A 17,823-nucleotide genomic window follows, 5' to 3' on the forward strand; every position below is an offset into this window, starting at 1 on the left:
AGAAAACTTTTTCCAGGTGAATTCTGAATATTTTCTGTGAATCAAAAATGGCTCTGCAGCCTTGTACCTCATACCAGAAACAAAAATTAAATCAAAGTGGATCAAAGACCTGAGTATGAGAACCAAAACTATGAAACTCTTATAAGAACACGTATGGATTAACCTTTGTGGCCTGGATTTGGCAATGGATTCTTAGATATGACACCGAAAGCACAAGCGACAACAACAAATAGATAAATTGTACTTCGCTCACATTTAAAACTTTTGAACATCAAAAGACACTATCAAGAGAGTAAAAAGACACCTACACAATGAGAGAATATATTTACACATCACATGTCTGCTAAGGGTCTAGTATCCAGAATATATAAAAAAACTCTTACAGCGTCCACAACCAAAAGACAAGCCAACTTAAAAATGGACAGAGGATTATGAGTAGACATTTCTCTAAAGACGATTCCCCAAATGGCCAAAAAGCACATGAAAAGATGCTGAACATCATTAGTCGTTAGGGAAGTGCAAATCAAAACCACAATGAGATGCTACTTCACACCTACTAGGAAGGCTATAAGTTTTAAAAATGGAAAATAGTAAGTGTGGCCAAGGAGAAATTGGAGCCCTCATACATTGCTAATGTGAGTATGAAATGGTATAGCCACCGTGGAAAATAGTTTTGTGGTTCCTCAAAAGTTTAAATACAGAATTACCATATGGTCCAGCAATTCCTCTCATTGGCATATACCCAGAACAGGTAGTCGTAGAAATGCTTGTACATGAATATTCATAGCAGCACTATTCACAAAGTAGTAGAAGGTAGAAAGGTACAAACAACCAAAATATCCATCAGTGGATGACTGGGTAAACCTAATGGTTTATCTGTACAATGGAATATTTTTTCAGCCATGAAAATGAATGATATCTGCCACAATATGAATGAACCTTAGAATCATTAAGCTAAGTGAGAGAAGCCAGTTCATATTTCAAATTGATGTGACATAAGTAATTTTTAGTATTTAATCTGAAGATCACAAGCTATGTGTGTCTATTACTCATATATTTATATATTGACATACATCTATTGCCACATACCTGAATCAAAAGGAAAGAAATGATTCCATCCTTCAGGCCATTTTTCCCTTCTAGCTTCAGTTCAAATTAAGGATAAAACTAAGACCAGAAAAAAAATATATCAAGAAAAGGAATGGCAGGGCCAAAAATTCTAGTATCATCTTTCATTCACATATGACGATTCTGCGATTTTATCTGCTCCAGATTCCATTCCAAAACAGTGAGTGAAGTGTTCTCCTGTTATGCTCTGAACATAGGTCTGAAGCCAATATGTTTTATTCCATAAATGTGTACTTGTGTGGGTGTTGGGGTGTGCAGAGGAGAGAGGTTGGAATGTCATCTCCCAATTACCTGCTTTTCACAGCAAGAATGAGCAATTTAAATATATTAAATTTTCCACCTCCGAGATTCATTTCTTAAGAATAAAAAAATTCAGGGGCACCTGGGTGGCTCAGTTGGTTAAGTGTCTGATTCTTGGTTTCAGCTCAGGTCATGATCTCAGGGTCCTAGGGTCGAGCCCCACGTTGGGCTCCCCACTTAGTGGAAAGTCTGCTTGTCTCCTTCTCCCTTTGCCCCTCCCCCCTGCTTGTGTTCTCTCTCTCTCTCTCTCTCTCAAATATATATTTTTTTAAAAAAAGAATAACAAATTCACTTGCCAAAGTGAACAGAGAAGAGAAATGGGTCAGTGGGATGGACATTTCACAATTCTATATGAGAATTGGCCCCTTATTTTTTAAAAGAACAGGAATATACTGAAGCCAAAAGGTTTGGATAATTATAATACCTTTTTGCTGTTTGTATAATTTATAAAGAACAGAAAGTTATTTCAGTCAGACCATGAAATCACAGCACATTTGTCTGTAGAGTGCTGTGGTTCTTGTATGGAAATGATGTTCGAGAAATGTAGAGACTGTCTCCTGTCCCACTCTTGCCCAAGCTATTGGAAAGGGCTTTCTTGGGACTGACATTTTATTTTATTTTTTACTTTTTTTTTTTTTAATTTCAGGATAGTTAACATACAGTGTTATATTAGTTTCAGGTGTACAGTGTAGTGATTCAACAATTCCATACATCACCCAGGGACACTGACATCTTAAAAGTGTACCACAGCATTACTGTTCCTTATCACCAACACTGTAATGCATTTTGGACTGGACATTTTAAATACTATTTATTTATTTATTTATTGCCACAAGGATCAGTGCATAAGGACTCGGGAGGCTTGGGTCATGGTTGCAACTCTATTGGCAGTTAGCAATGTGACCTGAATGACCTTCACCCCCAAATCCCTGTACCCTCATTTGTTCATCTGTGCAGTTACTTTTTTTTTATTTTTTATTGTTATGTTAATCACCATACATTACATCATTAGTTTTTGATGTAGTGTTCCATGATTCATTGTTTGTGCATAACACCCAGTGCTCCACGCAGAATGTGCCCTCTTTAATACCCATCACCAGGCTAACCCATCCCCCCACCCCCCTCCCCTCTAGAACCCTCAGTTTGTTTTTCAGAGTCCATCGTCTCTCATGGTTCGTCTCCCTGTCCGACTTACTCCCCTTCATTCTTCCCCTCCTGCTATCTTCTTCTTTTTCTTTTTTCTTAACATATGTTGCATTATTTGTTTCAGAAGTACAGATCTGTGATCCAACAGTCTTGCACAATTCACAGCGCTCACCATAGCACATACCCTCCCCAATGTCTATCACCCAGCCACCCCATCCCTCCCACCCCCCACCACTCCAGCAACCCTCAGTTTGTTTCCTGAGATTAAGAATTCCTCATATCAGTGAGGTCATATGATACATGTCTTTCTCTGATTGACTTATTTCACTCAGCATAACACCCTCCAGTTCCATCCACGTCGTTGCAAATGGCAAGATCTCATTTCTTTTTATGGCTGCATAATATTCCATTGTGTATGTATACCACATCTTCTTTATCCATTCATCTGTCGACGGACATCTTGGCTCTTTCCACAGTTTGGCTATTGTGGACATTGCTGCTATAAACATTGGGGTTCTGTGCAGTTACTTTTAAGGCTTATATTTCTTCTAAAAATCTGTATATCTATGACTATAAATTTATAGAAAGCAACTGTAGTTTCAAGCTCAGTGGCTCCCATCAACAAAAATGTTCTGTGCACCTGCATGTATGTCAGGCATTGCCTCTGAAAATGGTGGACAGACTAAGAGGAATAAGAAATGACCTCATCTTTAGAGAAGGTTATAATCTAATGCGGAAGGGAGACATATAAGCAAGGAGTCACAAACTCAGATTCCACAGCAGCAAAGCAGGAACATAAATGAGTGAAAGGTCAGATGGGGAGGTGGCAAAGCCCATGGTATGGGGCTCTTATACACGGGACAGCTGTATCTCAGTCCCAGCCTGTTTACCATGTGGGAGTGGGGACTCAGGGTTGCCATGAATTCCACATTTCAAAAGAAATTAGAAGGCCAGCTTTTTATGTGAAGTCTGTTTGAAAAAATGTTTTGTCGCTAACCAGTTCAGAAGTGTTCCATGAAAACAAGACATGTTTGCTGGCCACACAAATTCTGCGGGGGTGCCCAATAGTGACTTCTGAATAAGTGGATAATTAGAATGTTATACATTCCGTGATAGAAGCGGGTGTAGTTCACAAAGGGTGTAGATAGTGATTAACTCTGCCCATACTGATTTCTAAAAAGGCTTTCTAATTACTTTCCAGTCACTTGTCATAGTTTACAACACTTTTTGGGTTTTCTTTGAGTCATTCATTCAACCTAGAGATCTGGATGATGCTGAACAGGTGTCTGTTGTCTGCTAAGTAAATCCATGTTTAGCAAATTCCACAAGTGAGACTTTGGAATGTGTTTTGACAATTTTACCCATTCAGGTTTTCTGCTGCTTCATCTCCTGGCTTTTACATTCTTTATTGAATTGTGAGAAAGGGATGTCCTTCCCACTGCTCTGGTCTTGTTTCACAGAATAGAACAGATTCATCCTCATTTTTGAATGGAGCTGTAATTAACATGGCTCCTTTTGTTTAGCGAGTTCAGTTTACATAGTACCTGCTCAATTCCAAAGCATCATTATTGGTGGTACAGCAATTCATTGACTAATGTCTGAGGGCTCTGGGAATAGTGTTTGTTAATTATCTGCAGCAAACCAGGTAACTGAGGGGAGGTTCCACTCCTATGACTTTGATGAAAGTAGTGCTGATGATTTTTTTAATTGCTTCATGATAGATTTGATCATCTTAAAGCAAAATAGAAGACATACTCACCTGCTAAGGAGGTAATATTAAATCGTAATTGCTAAAAACTTGGGCCATGCACACTCTTTTGCTGTATGTCTGTTAAGAATGCATAAGCTTACCTTCAGTTTATATGAATGTATAATTTTCTGTAATAGTGTCATCATCCAAGTGCTTGTAAATATTTTATACTACGTAGTAAATTCGAATGTCCTCAGAGGCCCAACAGGCTACTGTATGAAGCAGTCCACTGTTACAGACATGGGCAATCTGGAGAGTGTATGACTTGCTTAAAAGCATTCAAGTTTGAATTGTTTCTTGTTTTCTTTTCTTTTTTGGGAATATTGCCAGGGTTGGGGGTGCCCTGGGGATGGGAATACATCTTTGGGCCTGATTTGGCCCTTGTGCTCTAGTTTTGTTGTTGTTTTTTGTTTTTGTTTTTTTTTTTTGGCATGCTTTATAGAGAAAAAGAGGTATTAGGATTTTATAGATCATTGAGTTCTAATATTTTAGAGCCACAAGGGGCACTGAAGATCCAGTCTAAGGCTGTCATTTTTACATTTAAGGAAACTGAGGCCCAAAGAAGGGAAATGCTTTACTAAAGTAAAGCTCAAATGGCTACTTCTTTATTTTCTTTTAAGTGGGTCTTAAAGATGGGGGAATTGGGACACCCTTCTAGAGATGGTATTTCCGTCTTATCCATTATAATAACCATTAATCCAGTGTAGTTACTGAGCACTTGAAATGTGACTAGTGCTGGAAAGGAACTGAATTGTAAATTTAATTTTAATATTTAAATAGCTCCATGTGGCTAGTGGGTACCATATTGGACAGAGAAACTTAGGGATTATAATTTTCATCCCTAACTTATCAGTCTACTTTAAAGAAATAGGCTACTTCACATATAACTTAAAAACCAGTCAGCAGTATACTCCTATTTATTCTCCATCCTTTGTGCTCTGGTTTTCATATATTTAAATCTACATATGTTGTTATTTTTACTTTATTTGGAGTTCTGTAGATCCAGATTTCCATCTACTGTCATTTCCCTTCAGCCTGAAGAATTTCCTTTAACACTTCTTGTAGCTCAGTTCTTCTGGACGATTCTACCAGCTGTAAATTATCTAAAATTATCTTTATTTAACCTTACTTTTAAAGGATGTTCTCACTGAATACAGAAGGGTAGGATGACTTCTTTTCCCCCCAGCACTTTGGGATGTGGCTCCAGTGTCTTCTTGCATCGTTTTCTGATGAAAATTCAACCCTCATTCTTATCATTGCTACATGTTGTTTTTCCCCCTCTGGCTGCTTTTAAGATTTTTTATTTATTTTTAGTTTTTAGAAATTTGACTATGATGTGACCAGGTGTGGTTGTCTTTGTATTTATCTTGCTCAGAGCTTGTTGAACTACTTTGATCTGTGGATTGACTTTTTTAAAATAAAGTTTGAAAAGTTTTGGCTGTTATTTCTTCAAATATTTCTTCTATTGTTTGTCTCTGGGAATCTCTTTTTCTGGGAATCTAATTGTATGTGTGTAAAACCACTTGTTATTATCTCACAGATTATTGATGCTCTGTTCTTTTTTATTTTTATTTTTTTTCAAACTTCGTTTCCTCCTTTAGTTTGGATAATTTCTATTAACCTGTCTTAAGTTCAAGGACTCTTTCTTGTAGAGTAAAATGATACTCTATTTGGTCCACCCAGTGAATTGGTTTCAGATGCTGTTTTTTTTGTTTTTATTCTCAAATTTCATTTAGTTCCTTTTTAGAGTTTCCATTTGTTTCCTAAAAAACCCATCTCTTCACCTATTATGCTTACCTTTTCCAAGAAATTCTTTAACACCATTACGATATTTGTTTTAAAATCTTTATCTGCTAACTCTAATAAATAAGCCCATCTGTTGGTCTACTTACATAGGCTGTGTTTTTACTTTATTATTCTCTTTCCCCTCCTTTTCTTGCATGCCTTGAAATATGTATAGTATTCTGGACATAGTATGAAAAGGGACAGTAGAGTCTAAATTTATTTTTCTCTGAAAGCATTTTATCTTATATTTGATCAATGGACCAATCAGAGTCTTTCCAAAATTAAGTTGAGTTGGTGTTAAGCTGAATCTCTAATTAGATTGGATTTATCTGAGATGAGTGCACCCCCCAACCTGTGTCTAGGCTGCTTTTTTTTTTTTTTTAATCTTGTCAGTATTTGATCTGGGAGTGGGTCTGCAGTTTTCGATATTTTTGGTTCATACTTGGGCTTAACTCCTGGCAGTGTCTCAGAATACAAACACCACAAGAATATGTAGGAATACGGTGTCTGAATGATTTCTCTTCATCCCTGAGAAGTTTCTCTATGGCAATCCTGTGCTTAATTCAGGCACTCACCCTAGCTATGAATATTGCCATAGCTCTTTGCTCACATATAAGGTGCTTGTTTCTCTCTAGAATCTATCAGAGCTTCCTTGCATATACTGGACTTCCCCACACAACAATGGTAATTATTGTGTCTGGGTTTTTCTTGTTTCTATGAGACTCATTTACATCTTTCTACATCCTAACTGGAAACAGAAGTTCCTCACGTGTCTTGAATTGTCAAATAATGAAAGATGGTGAAAGAACTGTCTTTTCCATTCCCTTACTTTTCCAGGCATCGGGAATTCAAAAGACTCTTCATGTCTGAGTAACATCAATACTGAGGGTAAACTACCCCACTCAGGGCATGATAGCAGAGTCAGTGTCTAAGAAGGTGTGCTAAATGCCAAAGAATGGCTGACCCAAGCACTCCATGAGCTGTTCCCTCCTGGGAAGGCTATATGTGACTTCCTTTGCTTTCCCAAAGCAGTACTTTTATTAGTTTGGTGGTCAGAAGTTCCAAAGTCAGGTCCAAAATTCAGTACTCCACGTTATTAGGAAATATGTTTTGTGTTTTTTGGTGTTCTGCAGCATACATATGAAAGCACATTCTTCAAAAAATAGCTCTTTTATGGTATTTCTATGCAGTCCTGCATTTCAGTCAAGTCCGTATCTGCACCACAATAGCTGGATAATTATGAATACCTTTTACCTGTTACTAAAATTGCTAATGAAATTTTGAGTGCCAGAAAATAACCTTACCTTATCTTAGTTCTTTAAAGAAGGCTCAACTGGATGTCTTCACTTTTTAAAATAATTTGCTGGCAATCACATCCTTAAAGTTTGCAACAAGAGAGTTAAATGGACATGTGATGAAAAATAATTTTTTTCTGGTGAGTGCACTATTTATAGTATAATGGCTAAGATTTTTTTTAATATTTTGAATTTATCAAGGGAACATTTTCTGATTAATTATATTTGAGGCTCCTTCCCTTTCAGTCATGTTTATGTTTTAACATGATGTGAGCCTCAGTCAGTTCTCCCTTCATATGAAGAATATTTTAATCTGCTCATCTCCAAAATACAAGTCCAATAATTATTAGTTAAAATTCATTCATGTCAGTCTTATGATGGTTCAGGTGACATTATTATTTTGAATGAAGGGCAATGATGCTTTCTGTAGCACAGGGTCCTCAAGCTAAGTCTTATCTTTTGTGATGCCAGGCCAGTCCTTCAGGAAGTGTCTTGCTAGATTTGCAGCTTCCTGCTTCTCTCTTCCTTGATGAGGCAGGAAAGTGTAGAGTGCCTGGTGTGTCTCTCCCAACCCCACCCCAAATATACTGAAAAGGAGAGGAAATGTTAGCAAAATGCATTCTGCCGTTTGTAACCCCCCCCCCCCAAAAGGGGCCATAGACCAAGGATATGATTCATTCTGGATATTGTGAAAACAAAAACTCACTTAATGAGTTTGAATGCCATACTCCCAGGATAATTCCCAGGACCCCTGTGGGAAGGAAAGAAGAAGAGCAGGAAGGAACTTTTCTTTCCAGGAATTCATTTGTCATGCTCATACTGACATGTAGAATTCCAGGATACAGCATCGGTTTTGATTTTCTTCTATGCTTCCCATTGTTTCTTACTCTCAAGAAGATCCTCACAGTCAACAAGTGCAGTAATTTATAAAATTTATGATTTCTCAAGTTATTTCAGTGGAGGCAGCATGACTATTTCCCATTCTAAAGGCACTGTGAAAGTTTAAAGATCTGAAAACTCTAAACTGGGAATATCATATCCACACTGGTTTAGGCCTACGAGCTTGTGTTCTTTCTCTATTGGAGTTTGGTGAGTGCTTACACCTTCAGTGAAATTATTCAAGAAAAGTAAACCTAACAGTGTTACTAAGTTTTTTAATAAGATGATCCCTAAATGTCTAATACTAGTCTGCCCAAGGAGAGTCTGTTTTAAAAAATAATCCTTTCCAATTTTGTTTTGTTTTGATTGGAGTAGGGGAACACATAAGGAAAAAAACCATACCAAACTTTGTTTGATGAATTTCTCCTTTCGTTCTATAGGTGTAAGCATTTCTAATATGCTTGGCCCAGACTTTGCTTTACTGGGGCATTAAAAATGAAGGTAGCAAGTAAGAAATGAAAGAAAGAATTCTGTTTCCAACAAATGGATGGCATCTGTGTATTAAGACCAAGACATGTGCACTCTTCCCAATATCGCTTCTCTTGCCAGATGGGTTAGGACTTCGGATGCTGAGATATTTCCCAGGAGATTGAGGGAGTGATTTAACAACTCCTGGAAAGGCCTGAGCTCTTTACTGCTTGTTCTATTGACTCCTTCAGTAGCAGACTATGGATCCATTCAGAATAGTTTTTCCCCTAGCAAACCTGATAGAATTGTGGATCTGTTAGCTGCATTCCAATGTTGACTTCTCCAGTGCCCCACTTGATATGCTTTGAGAGCAAGAATAGACACAGACCTCTCATGCACCTCACATACTCCTTTCATGTACTCTATTTCCATCTCTCATTGCTTCCTTCCACGAGCACTTACTGGAAACATTATGCTGGTGACAGGCACAGTGATGATAACCTATTTCCTATTTGTTTAAAATTATTTATTAGAATGCCATTAATCTTGATAGAAAATATTATATAAGTAGTATTTTTCTGAAATAGATTATTGATGGTGTCTCTAGATATTCGAGATTTTGAGTTAAAATGAATTAAGATTGCTTAATTATGGTGCTTAAAGGAAGTCAGTGTGATACTTAATAGGATGACAAAATTGAATATTATAGTTCATCTGCAAAAAAGAAAAATTCAACTCTAGTTGCTTTTTCCTTCTTCATTATTGGTATCATCTTCTACATTTATGGTGCCTCTACTGGGAGCCACATATCTTATCCAAAGTACCTTAAGGATATATTGAATAGAATTAAAAAGAAGCTAACATCTGTCTGAAATGAGATACTATAGTAGGAAGGTACTCTACTGGAAAAAATTTTCAGAGTTTGTATAGGTATCAAAAATACATTGATGCTTTTGCGTTTAAGCGTTTTTTATTGGATTTTTTATCATGAAAGGAATAGACAGTCCTTTTTCTATTGTGCCATGAAAGACAAACTTTAATGTAGCATTTGCCCTTTGGCTGCCAAATCTTCACTATTAGCACAAAAGTTCATAAGTACAAGGGCTTGATCTTCTTTACTGGCCATGTCCCCAGCATCTACACTGAGCACAGAGTAGGAACTCTACGATATTTCACTGAGTGCATTGGTTCCCATGTATTATGCAATTACATGCATTTGTATGATATTCCTATAGCTTTCAAAACATTTTTCCTAAGGTTCATTTGACTATAACCACAATTTTGTGAGGAAGGTAGCACAGATATTTTATTTTCGTGATACCCAGTTCCAGTGGGTTGTAGCTGACCTAGGATGGGAGAGGGCCCAGGTCATAACAGTCCTTTGGTTCTTTATATTGATCATCATCATTCAATAAATGCTTCTTATTGCAATAGGCCAGTCACTATGTTAAGTATTCTAACTGAATTATTTAACCTTTGCTCCAGCCCCTTGACACAGAATGATCTTCTTTCTATTTTAGAGGTGAAGAACTAAGGCACGATGAAGTTAGGTAACATATGCAAGGTCACACAGCCAGTAAGCATCGGCACTGGGGATTAGGCTCACGCAATGTGAGTTCCCAACCTAAGCTCTCAATGTGGCCTAACCACTGCCCGACAGTTATTAGGATGTCCCTCTAAAAAGTTTGTTAGTGTACATACTTGAGCCAAATAACTACCATGGTGATTTCCTAATGACTTTATGAAATTATTTGCTGTCATTGTAATAGATGCTGGTTGAGTGTTTCAATACATTTATAAGCCAAAGATAACTGTTGGTGTAAGTTGTGGGTAAAGAGACGAACGATACAAAAGAAAAAAAAAAAAGAAAAGAAAGAAATGTGTGTATGTGGTAGTTAGATACGTTGCCAGCATTACAGGTGAGTCAGATTTGTCATCCTTCTCTTATAGAATAAGGTACCTCCCAGGTGATGGAGAGTGAGTCCGAAAAAAAAAATTATTCAAGGCAGCTGCATATTTGTCAGGTTAGGACATACCTACATTCTCATAAAAGGAGGAGAGCCAGCCAGTGCCAACCAAATGGGATGATCACGGCAGAAGAAAACCTCGTCGGAACTCAGCAGTGTGCTTTTTAATGAATGTTCTCACCTGCCTATTCCTGTATAAATGGAAGTTCTGCCTGCAGCTTGAGCTCTCCTCAACCATGTGTGAAGTGCCCCTCATCCTGACTCAAATACCCATGGCAGCTGAGAACACACTAAAGGAGCCCTTGCTCCAAGCCCAGAGAGAGTTCCACTAGCAATAAGCTACAGTGGTTGAGAGTACAAGGACTGTGTATGTGGGACGAATACATTAAAATCAAAATTGCTCTAACTGGAGTTCCGCTTGCATACGCAAAGCAGTGCAATAATAAAGTGGGGGAGGAAGAGTAGACTCATTAGCGTTAGTTGTAACCCGCAAAACCAGAGACTAGATTGCAGGATGATAAGATAATAGGAAGGCCGCTGGACCCGGCTCTCCATCTGGGCGGGTAACAAATTGGCCGAGGTGGCCTTGGGCAAGTCCTGTCACCTCTCCATCATCACTGCCTTGTTGGTCACGTTCTATAGATTGAATTGTAAATCCCACCTAATCATACCTAAGATACATAGCTAAATGTATTAAATACTTCTTACATATTTTCCAAGTATATGAAACAGGTGTCCGATATATAATGTACACTCATTGAATGTGAACTCTGTACCCACTGCCACTGTGGTACTTCCGGAGGTTGTACTTACACCGAAAGTCGCCTTTCCTCACTCAGATTTCCTTTCCCACAGAGCAAATTGGCCAGGAGATGTTGGAAAACCTCAGTCATGACAGAGAAAAAATACAGCGTGCACGTGAACGAGTAAGTAGAAGTGATACAATTTTTTTTCATAAATTCAGTAAATGAGAAGACATAAAACAAAAGGCCTTTAGCACATGTGTAGACAGTAGCAATGACATAAATATAAGTGTGTATAAAAATGGCAAGGGTATATGAGGGATGTCGGGTAAGGGGAGAAGAAAAAAAGAGTGTGGAATAGAGAGAGAATAAGCTGACTCTTCCTTTCCCCATCCCGGACTGGCCCCAGGTAGATATTTTATTTAGCTCTCTAACAGTAGGTCATGAGGGAGATTTGGGAGTATGTCAAGTCTTTCAGAGTGAAAGCTGTAAAGATAATGATGTCTCCTCCTCCCTCAGTTTATTTCCTTTCCTTTCATATTTCTAGGACTTCACACGTTCAGAATTGGATTTTAATTATGAGATGTGTATTCACCTTTGTCAGTCTGCGAGATATTTGCTTTTATAGCCAGTTCAAGTGTCCAGTTTAATGCTCCTGGGATTATGTATTACATGTAATTTTCTAAATCTAAATTTTTCAGGGATTGTATAGGTATCGAGATGTATTTTAGTGTATTTAATTATCTACTACTAATTGGATTTTCATCCATGAAAAAGATTACTGCTTGCCAGTGCTCTTTCAAAACGATCCAATTGCATGAAGTTTTGTTTTGTTTTGTTTTAATGCTCCTTTTCTCCTCCTAGCTTCGGGAAACAGATGCTAACTTGGGGAAAAGCTCCAGGGTTCTGACGGGGATGTTGCGAAGGTAAGAGCAAGGTAGGGACCTATCTTCGTCTCTCTTCCTTTTTTGAAACGATGTTTTTCATCTAATTGCAACGGGGCATTTTCCAGGCATGTGAGCCTCTGCTCTTAGTACCCTGTGTCAAGACCCCTTTGAAATGACAAAGCACTGATATTAAGTCTTGTTTGGACAGGGACACGTACTGAGTAACTTAGATTAGAGAGAAGGTTTGAGCTAGGGGGGTTACCTCAAGCTATGGAAAAAATTAGGGTTAGACATGAAGTATTTTTTCATAGCCCGAGGAAGTCCCCATGGCAGGAGCAGACTGATTTTATTTTCTGTTTCGATAGCCTCCTTCTTATAGAAGGAATGCGGGCCTGCCGGTATCAGGAGCATACTCGGTATTAGCTGTGTTCTCTCTCTGTTGCCTTGTTTTCATTTCTTTCAGAGATGCTGTTTGGGGGAAATATTTCGATTTTACATATATTTAAAGATGCTTTTTAAAATTTAGAGAATATCTCAATAATCTGAATTCACATGTGTGAGCAAACAAATGTTAATGTTTTATGTCTGTCCCTAACCTTTGACTGATGGAAGATATTGGGGAGAGTGTGAAAATCAATGAATGAGTGGTTAGTATTCTGTATTCTGTATTTTTCAGAGGGAGGTGAGAAATGTTTTCATTGTTCTGAAAATCAGAGCCATTTTTTTTACATAGGTATATTCAGCATGGCATTTTCTTAGATTCAGAATCTACCAAATTAGATTATCATTTAGCATAACCTTCAGTTTGGGACGGTAGCTGGAAATGTGAACGAGGAATGGTGAGAATCGCCTCTAGAATAGCTGCATTGGAATTTTAAAGGAGAAATCCTTTGGCATTGATACTGTAGAGACACTATTTTAGAGTAAGGAAAGTCTCTGATCACGTATCTGTATATAATAATTTGCTAGAAGTGTGTTTGCTGTGTTCGCGATGGATGGCACGAGCACCAATCAAAGGTATAGTTGGTTGGTCTCCATCAGGCTGATCAGTAGCGAGCCTGAAGTTTCCGGGACACTTCCAACCAACGGTGACCTAATTCCCCACATCCCTGCTTTTCCTGCAGGCACAGTCCCGATTCAAAACCATAAGCCACCAGATTCTCTGCTTAAGAGCAATATGTAAATGACCTAGAAAAACTCAAAATCCACAGAGAAGTGGCAATTGAAAGGAATGCTTCAGTGCCTATAGACAATAAAAAAGAAAAAAAAGGAAAAAAGTCTTCTTTTGCTTCCCTGGGAGGGCCCCTGCGATGTGAGCTGTAACGAATATTCTGCATATGTCTCCATTTTGTCAAATCTCATTAAAGAGTCCTCCTGCTTTATGTCAATTGAGCTGTCCAAAAATCATTCATCATTTTTAGTGTAAAAAAAAAATCATGTGGTTATTTAAATGATATCATATTAATGTTAAAGTTCAGCTGTCATTTAATGGTATGGCTTAATCAGATGTAGCATTTAGGAAAAATAGTTTATTAGGGCTCTATGTGGCTTTCAGGTTGGCAGATTCAAATAAGGATTTATGAGTTTCTAAACCAATGTATTTCTGTCCATGTTTCTGCTTGATGTACCTCACCCTTTTTGTGCAGGACACTGCAGACAGTTATTTCAACAAATAAAGCATCTCCTCATATTGTGTTTGAATAAATTTGCAAGTCATTTAGAGAGGGCGAAGCACAAACACTTCTGCAACCTTTGACTGGGCTTTCTGTAGGGCAATTAGACTAACGCGCCTATTTCATAAGCCTATAGAGGGAAGTTACTCCACGGAAATCTACTTGGGATCCTCTTTGTAGGCAAGCTCAGTCAATCACTGACTCATCTCCTTTTGGGATCTGTCTAGGGCATGAACAGAAATAAAAATCCCCAGGTGGGCATCACCTTGCTATGGTGAGCAAAGGAAACACTTAGCGCTCCCCCCCCCACCCCGGGCATATTGGTTATTGTGTTTTTTATAAGGCTCAACTGGGATCATGGTATCAGCCAAGGTATCCAGATATTCTTAATCAATGCTGTAACCTAACTGAGTCTCTGGGGAACCAAATGCAGGTGGTGGTTTTGTTTAGTTTCTAATTACTATGCCATATGATATACAATTTATTTTGGACTTGGGAAAAGGCAAAAATATTTTATCATCTTCTTCACTTCATTGTTTTTATTGTTCCCTGGAAAACCAGTCTCTAGAGAAACGGAGCCAGCTTTTATGTACCAAAGTCTTTACTGAATGCGCTGATTTTGCTTCCTCTGTTACGTCTCTCCCATTCACATGGCATTCCCATCCAGCACTGGGGAGACTTTCTTTCAGAAAGAGAGATCACATTCTCTTTCCAAAAACTGCATAGCTACATCGTGTGTCAACAGTTGCTTCTGATTTAAGTAAAGGTATAATATCAAACCACATGCCCATTTGTCACCTTCACAAATGTATAAAAGAAATTAATGTCCTCTTTGTACAGTATAGGTGTTTACCTCCATACAACCTAAAGTTCTTTGTTTCCATATGGTAGATTCTGTATGACTGGGAATATTCTACACTGTACTAAACCATGGGCTTAGTTTATTTAAAGGAAAGATTGCTGATTATTTTTATTTTTTTAAGCTTAGATCATTTTTAATTTTGTATATTGAATGGAAATGTCGTGCTGTGGCCCCTCATTTGGGTCATTTTATTTGTTTCGATTAGTCTTTTGTGAAGACAGGTGAAACTATTGTTCTATCAGTGCCATAGTCTGTATATAAACCCACCTGATTATCTGAGACTGACCAAAAGCAGATAGGGAAATAAAAATGAGTAAGTGGCGGCCACCACCATTCATGCTTTTTACTTTTTTATTACCATCACATGAGATTAAAAAATATATATATTTCCCTTTTTTCTCCCTCCCTTCCTTCTTCCTTCTTTCCTTACTTCCTTTTTTCTACTTATTCACTTCCTCAGTAATTATTTAATGCCTATGTACAAAGCCTTGGGGAATCCTCAAATGAAACCATTTTGATCCTTGCCTTCACTCTGCTAGAGAATACGTGCTTATAAAGTACTGGGGGAGAGGCGCCTGGGTGGCTCAGTCAGTTAAGCTTCTGACTCTTGATTTCAGCTCAGGTCATGATCTCAGGGTAGTTGAGATCAAGCCCCGCTTCAGGCTCCACGCCTGGTGTGGAACCTGCTTAAGATTCAGTCTTCCTCACTCTTTGCTCCTCTCCCTGTTTGTGTGCTCTCTCTAAAAAAATTGAAAGAAAAGAAAGAAATCCTGGGGGAATTCCTAAAATTACCTAAGTCTCAAGGAAGCTCTTGACGATTCTGTGACTCCAATGAATGCTTACCGGTCATTAAAAAGGATGCCAGGAAAACAACCAATAAAAAATTTCATTTAAATAGCTATAAAACCAGTATGTTTCAAAAGTTTAGAGGTGCAGGAGATGATTTATAGAATCATAAACAAGTTTTGAAAGGAACTAAACATGCGAAAAGTATTGAGATATGTCTAGTTTAGTGACATAGCCACTGATTCAACCAAAATAAATAAATAAATTATTCTTCACGTAACCACGCTATATTACCAAAAGGAAGAAAGCAAAGGAGAAAATTGGTCCATTTGAAATTATAATAGTGAAACTTGACATCAGAACACAGATATCGCTGATTTCCTGGAAAGTAATTTTTCTTCTGTCTTGACAGAAGATGGAGAACTAGCTAAGGACAAACTGCTCATTTCCTGACTCTGTAGACAGAAGTTTGGAATAAAGTGCTATTCAGATAATAATGAAAATGGTCATGAAACAAATGGCCATTCATGTGGTGACTGGGGTCAAAGAAATGAATTTTTCATTGAGTCTCACAAAATGTGATTATTACAACTGCTTGTCTTAAAGCGTCACAAACAGCGCTGAGTGGCTCACGTGTTGCTCTTCGTATATTTGTGTGTATATGTGTGTTTGTGTGTGTTTTATTTCGTGTACAGCTGACTGGGAAGTCTTATTAGAGCAGACAGAGCTGGTGGTCAGGGAAAATGAAGATGGAACTTTGCAAGATTTTCAGTCAGAAAACAAAAGACTTTGTGATTCTTTTTTTTTTCTTTACCTCTGAAGAGTGACTAATTTATCAGTAATAGTATATTTGTTTCTAAAAATATCTGAAGGATTTCTTGGGAATATAACAGTTAAGATTTGAGATCTCCTTTGACATAAATTTGGAGGACACGTTACAAAATATTGGCTCATCGTGCTGGCAAAAGGCTTACAAAAAGAAACAGCATATGTTGTATTTTTTAAACATCTTTTTCTGTATGATTACCTTAATATCAAATAATTTCCTCTCTCCCACCCATGACCTGTATGTGCCCCTGTTGTTTAAATTTTTTTTTCATTAAAAAAAAAATCAGAATGTTTCCTTCAAAAAGTGAATTCTCGTTTATCCTTTCAGCATGCCTGTAGTAACTTGTTTAAGCAGGTAGGGGTGAGAGGCCTTTTGTAACTAATCTATAAGATAAACAAACCAGAGAGTACTAAAGGCCGCTGGCCTAGCCAGCACTGCTCATACATTCTTATTTAATACTTGTATTTTTGTAAGAGCTACCTCTGAGTCGGTCTGGGGAATAATTGCCACCTATCATTGCTATCACATTTTACCTTTTCAACATGGTTTTGTTGCTTTGGTAGAATGACAGGTAAAGCATCTGGAAAATTTTAATGTACTGTCAAAATGATTCGTAAGGATAAGTATACCAGAAATAGCAATACAAGACCAATGTAAGCATTGGAAATACAAATCTTTTTAGTAAACAAATTTATTCTTAAAGAAATATGCTGCAACTCGGTGTTCTGTTTCGTTTTGTTTTAATCTTCTTTGAAGATTCGTGCTCCCTGCCCTCCCTCCTTTTGCTCAGGAAACATTTTGTTGTATTTTAATTATTCTTATTACAATGTCTAAAAATTCGGGGTGCCCGGGTGGCTCAGTCGGGTTAAGTGTCTGCCTTCAGCTCAGGTCATGGTCCCAGGGTCCTGGGATCGAGCCCCGCATCGGGCTCCCTGCTGGGCAAGAAGCCTGCTTCTCCCTCTGCCTGGGCTGCTTCCCCTGCTTGTGCGCTCGCTTGCTCTCTCTCTGACAAATAAATAATATATTAAAAAAAAAAAGAATAAAATGAATTTTCTGCAGATTCTTTAGACTTAACAGATTTAGGATCTGAGATTAGAATAATGCTACAAAGAGAATTTAAAAAAATAATCTTGGTCCTTTTTATGTAAGTTTATTACTATGCATTTGACTCATTGCCTTTGTCCTATGACCTTTTCAAGGCTGACATGGATAGTACTTTTACCAAACTAAAGAACAGCATTGGATTTCTTTATATATGTTTCTCTTTGACGACAGTCTTGTAGGTCTACACATAGAATTTTGGTCCTGTGTCAGACATTTAAACA

General features: G+C 37.8%; 1 protein-coding gene across 3 annotated transcripts in view; it reads left to right on the forward strand.

The window, feature by feature from the left end:
- The window catches only part of VTI1A (vesicle transport through interaction with t-SNAREs 1A), a 351,162-nt gene that overhangs the window by 198,078 nt on the left and 135,261 nt on the right, over positions 1–17,823 (forward strand). For 2 of the 3 annotated variants that reach the window (XM_027588319.2, XM_027588339.2), the window contains exons 6-7: positions 11,574–11,644; positions 12,326–12,387. In XM_027588319.2, the coding sequence (XP_027444120.1) occupies positions 11,574–11,644; positions 12,326–12,387 (133 nt within the window). Of the gene's footprint in view, positions 1–11,573; positions 11,645–12,325; positions 12,399–17,823 lie in introns of all 3 variants that reach the window. The other variant, XM_027588330.2, reaches the window with a different exon arrangement.

Source organism: Zalophus californianus, chromosome 15 (genome assembly GCF_009762305.2).
Source record: "Zalophus californianus isolate mZalCal1 chromosome 15, mZalCal1.pri.v2, whole genome shotgun sequence".
Lineage (NCBI taxonomy): Eukaryota > Metazoa > Chordata > Mammalia > Carnivora > Otariidae > Zalophus > Zalophus californianus.